The 5260-nt window shown below is 33.9% G+C and overlaps 1 protein-coding gene across 2 annotated transcripts; it reads right to left on the bottom strand.

Moving 5' to 3' along the window:
* Positions 1 to 655: 655 nt before the first annotated feature.
* On the bottom strand, positions 656 to 4247 carry LOC124365291. 2 transcript variants are annotated; one of them, XM_046821261.1, is made up of 3 exons: positions 4131 to 4247; positions 2336 to 2537; positions 656 to 1139 (listed from the first exon to the last, which is right to left on the bottom strand). In XM_046821261.1, the coding sequence occupies exons 2-3, from the start codon at positions 2515 to 2517 to the stop codon at positions 773 to 775; spliced, it is 549 nt and encodes a 182-aa protein (XP_046677217.1). In that variant the 5' UTR covers positions 2518 to 2537; positions 4131 to 4247; the 3' UTR covers positions 656 to 772. The 2 variants fall into 2 exon arrangements, with proteins under 2 accessions (XP_046677217.1, XP_046677216.1); XM_046821260.1 differs by having other exon boundaries at positions 4117 to 4239.
* Positions 4248 to 5260: the final 1013 nt, after the last annotated feature.

The following is a 5260-nucleotide window of genomic DNA, read 5'->3' as shown; positions in this document are numbered from 1 at the left end:
ACATTAACAATGAGATTTGTCCGTAAATAACCATTTTTAATTTGACGCGGTTGTACAAATATAACATTTACTATTCATATTGTTTCTTTTTCAGTGATTTTCAGTGCTATTAAAAAAAAGTTTTTTAACAAATTATTAATTTTAAAATCTATGTTGGGTGATTGCTGTGAAAATAGGCCTCATCTTGGAAACATCGCATTCACTCAAGACACAAGCCGTGGAGATTAACTCTGTGTAGTTCTAGAAAATGTATAACATATCCCTAGACATCCTAAAACACAGAATTGTTCCCTGGGTAAACTGAGACCTCAAGAGACCTTGTTGGCGATTATCATTTTACAGCCCTTGCGGTACACTCAGAGAGATAGCATTCGTTATGTGTAGTTTTTATTTACAGTCAGTGTGGAGCCCCATGGGAATTTAATATCTATCAGCGTTTATTTTTAACATTGAACAAAAAGTTCAGCCGATGTAGAAACATTTGATAGTACAAAATGTGTTTAATCAGATTTATTAATAAATTCGCCATGTGAATGATAATCAACACATGATGTAACATAATTTATTCCATCTGTAATTTCATTAATATTTGTCGTGTGGTCCCTTCGTACAAAATAGGGAGGGGGATAGAGACCCAAATTGAGAGAGAATTGCAAACTATTATCTTAAGATTAATCTATTTGGAAATTACAAACATAATACTCATATGACGTTTTATACTGTAATAAAAATAAAAACTGAAGTATATTTACAATTTGCTAAACCACACGTTTTATGCCGAGGGCCAACTTATATAGTTGCACCCGGTTTCCGGCCTGTCTTGCAGATCCTGAGTGAACAGCTTGTTGACGACGATGCAAGTGAAGGTGGCCTGCGCCTTGCTGTGGTCTCGGATGAAGTACTGGCCATAGAACTGTATCCTGTACTCCACACTGTGACCGCGCCGCGTGGTGCGCATGTAGAACTGGAAGTGTCTGGGCGTTTGTTTGAGGATGCCTACCTCCCCAGGGTATTCAGGGGACCCTGCGTCATTTATCCAGTAGAGACCGATGTGGATGTGGACCACAGTCAACTCGCAGACCACTCCTACGTGCTGGTACTGTATCCCTTTAGCCTTCACAAACTGGTCGATTATTTTCCTATACAAATTATATTTCGTGAGTTAAATGAGACATCTGAACTAGGAATAGAACCAATGCGCATGCGCAGTCAAGACAAGAAGTCATGCCACTGTCAGACGTTCTAAAGCACGATCCTTTAGGCAAAAAATCACAAGAGGCAAATCGCACAAGTGAATGTATTATTCTGCTTCATCAAGGAGCAGTGGTAGTAACAATATGCTGAGACTTTATTTCTATAAAAGCGTGTGCGATTGTTTTAGACTAAATCTGTTATAATAGTAAATCTTATATTATGTACTCACAGCTTAAAGCAATCCATTATATTCTTAAGCGTGACGCGTTTCGACATCGATCACGACATTGTCAAACGCTCACTCAAATAAATAAAAAAACACAGTGGTAGGCCTAAAAACACAGAATGATACAATACGAAAAAAATTAATTAACATTTCGCCTAGGCCGGTCATTAATGTTAAAACAGTTAAATGTGGAGAAAAACATGACATTACAGTCGAGTATCCGACCATTCCAATCCCAGAACCAGATTTAAATAATAATTGTCTAATAGTAGTTTGATAACTTTTTGATGGTAATGTACCTCATTGCATAGTTCCAGAAGAACAATGTTACAATACGAGAAAATGATCAAACTAACTGTGTTTTCACATACGCAAATGGTAATAAAATTATCACCAATGAAGGAAATGAAGGAAAAATACATGGTTCAAAATGGAATAATAGATTCCGAAATGGCAAAATTACATATACATGTTTTACTGTATTCAATCCAAATTCAGTAAATGCTAATTCCGTTACGAAGACCACATTTACTGATAACCTAGAGTGAATAGTATGCAGATACAACAGATGAAAAAACACCAATTTAAGATCTAATTTTACAGAGCACGAAACAATAAAAAAGTTTTCGTTCTAGAAAAAAATATTTAAATTGAGATCTAAATTCCGAATTTCTCTTAGTATGTACATTTTGAATGACAAACATATGCAACTGTTTCTTGATATATTTGATATTGTATACATTTTTATTGATATGCGTCTGTTTTTGGTGTCTGGTCTTTATCAGATATAATCGAGCACAAATACAATTTTATAGATCTATACCATAAATTTACTTTGGCATTACTCGATACTAAATCCGTTTGGATGAATTTAGGTTACTTTTAGTTAAACTTTAATAGTTTTCCGATACATACACGTCATTTCTTCCTCTCTGGTGTAGATTCCTATAGCCAGACGCCCACGTTTCTCTCTTGTATGTGTTGTCGTTTTTGTCGATCTTAGTCCAGTCGTAGCAAGGAACATAAACTAACAGACCCGCACCAAGGGTCTCTGTCACAACGTGAAGGAGGAAGCAGCCAAGTAGTAGTACTTGCATCGTATACTTCTTGGAATATTCTGGAAAGTCGGTATAAGTTTAAGTTATCAGTGTTTTGTTCCCAATTATTCATTAAGGAATAGAGGCAAGAGGATCCTGTCTTTAATATAGGAAATATTCACTCAAAAGTTTGTGAAAAGCAACATATTTTTCAAACAATTTACATTTTTATTGCGTATATATTTAGTAATTTGATCAATAAAACAAGTTCTATAAAATAGTTTTTGAATCTTAAAGTTTTATACTCAAACTTAAATGGATTGTGTTCAGTATCAAATAATCAAAATATATAATAAATATGAACATTACAATATTATTGTGTTTACTTTAATTTTACGGAATGTTAATTTCTTTTTTTTAACAATATTGGTTTAAGCAGCTAAACGAGAATAAAGAGGTATGAAAATATTCTGGAACAAGCGATTGGATTTATACAGAAATGGGTTCTGGATAAATTTATCATTTTAACTCAGTCTACAAGTGGCAAGCTTATTTCAGCTGAGTAAAACCAAATCTTTCATTTGTTTCCATATTAACAGTTAAAAAAGCATAATGGTACTTTATGAAATATCACTGACCCCTTTTCCAGTAATGTGGGTAGCGTCACAAAATTTTATTATTATATAAAAATGAATTATTTCCAGTCCTTTAGTAAAAAATAAAGTCTTAAGTTTAAACACTCCATGGTGTCTACTAAAAGGGATTGCATTTAAAATAAACAATTATTTAATGTAATCTTTATTCAATTTGAACTGTAGCCGTTTAAAAAGATTTAATACAGAACAAAAATTAGAATGCCATTGAAATGCTGTGAAATGAGAGCTAGTGTTTATCAAAAAACTACTAAATATTTGTCTGCGTAATATGTTTTAAAATTGCCGACAGCATAACAAAATCAAGGTCAAAGTCGACACAATTTACTTCATTAATATTCACGTAACATATCCCTATGAAATTCTGTTAAAATATCTCCAAATTATTACTTGTGTCTAGGGATGAGTTGTTATTAATTTATTAATTCATAGTTTTTAAGGGACAGCCTTTCTTACACTCGTCATCCCGTAAGGTTCTTAACCATATAACTTAAACTCAACTAAATTTAAATCGTGTGTAGTTTTTTTTTTTTAATTAGAAACTGATTATGACAGTTATCTGACATGACAGGTCATCTGGTCAACCCTTATTGAGTAATTTGCGCAGTGTACAAAATGCGCTTGATTCTGGCTTGCAAAATATATTGTACGCATAAAACCCAAAGGAATTTATTTTAAATTAAAACAGTCCTATCTTGTATGCAATATCTATTTACGAAATAAGGTAAAAAAAACCGTGAGATAAGAATGTTGAAAATAAATTCTAAACTACAACAAAAGAGTATATACAATGGAACTTTTAACATATTAAACAGCGACAATTCCTAATTTAAATATGCTAAATCGTTATCAAACTTATACTTTCAAACGGTTTGTATAACTAAGTTTTAATTTCTTTCTATAAATACCTTATATTTAATCAAGATATGTGAAATAAACCTTATAAATATATTAGATGTGAGTAAAAAAGTAATTTCTTAAACTTAAACATTTAAGAACATTTTACCTGATTGAGCGTACCTGAAAGATGAAAAAGTAGAAGTAGGCAAAATGCGTAAAAGCTACTGTTTCACACTCCCCTGCAGTCTGTCAACAAGAGTGTAGACAAGTGCCTTATATCGTACTCTCACCTTCGTACTATTGTCATCCAACAAGTGTTTAAATTATGTTTTGAACACGTTCAGTCATCTAAAGATTGTGGAATGGTATTGCTTGCAGGTGGTCTCTTTTGTCAACAACTCGGTACTTTGTATTATGCTACCAATGTTAGCGATATTAGACTGGGATTTCACGTATTCTAAGCTTCTGCCCTCATAATCTAGTGCTATAACCCAGGAATGTTGCTAGACTTTGTCAACAACTCGGTACTTTGTATTATGCTACCAATGTTAGCGATATTAGACTGGGATTTCACGTATTCTAAGCTTCTGCCCTCATAATCTAGTGCTATAACCCAGGAATGTTGCTAGACTTTGTCAACAACTCGGTACTTTGTATTATGCTACCAATGTGAGCGATATTAGACTGGGGTTTTACGTATTCTAAGCTTCTGCCCTCATAATCTAGTGCTATAACCCAGGAATGTTGCTAGACTTTGTCAACAACTCGGTACTTTGTATTATGCTACCAATGTTAGCGATATTAGACTGGGATTTCACGTATTCTAAGCTTCTGCCCTCATAATCTAGTGCTATAACCCAGGAATGTTGCTAGACTTTGTCAACAACTCGGTACTTTGTATTATGCTACCAATGTGAGCGATATTAGACTGGGGTTTTACGTATTCTAAGCTTCTGCCCTCATAATCTAGTGCTATAACCCAGGAATGTTGCTAGACTTTGTCAACAACTCGGTACTTTGTATTATGCTACCAATGTTAGCGATATTAGACTGGGGTTTTACGTATTCTAAGCTTCTGCCCTCATAATCTAGTGCTATAACCCAGGAATGTTGCTAGACTTCTCCGATAAATAACAACTGATTTTAATTATGGATATAAATGGTTGCCTTTCTACTTGTAGCGGAGGAGGAGGAAGCCGTTATAAATAGACTATCTTATAGCAATTAATTGGCTGAGCGTCAGCAAAGCTTGTAACGCAAGGGGCTACAAGTTTATTAATATTTTTCTGTCAACACGACGACAATTCGAG

Source organism: Homalodisca vitripennis, chromosome 6 (assembly GCF_021130785.1).
Source record: "Homalodisca vitripennis isolate AUS2020 chromosome 6, UT_GWSS_2.1, whole genome shotgun sequence".
Lineage (NCBI taxonomy): Eukaryota > Metazoa > Arthropoda > Insecta > Hemiptera > Cicadellidae > Homalodisca > Homalodisca vitripennis.
Note: the sequence above shows the minus strand (reverse complement) of the source record. Positions and strands in the feature narration are given on the sequence as shown.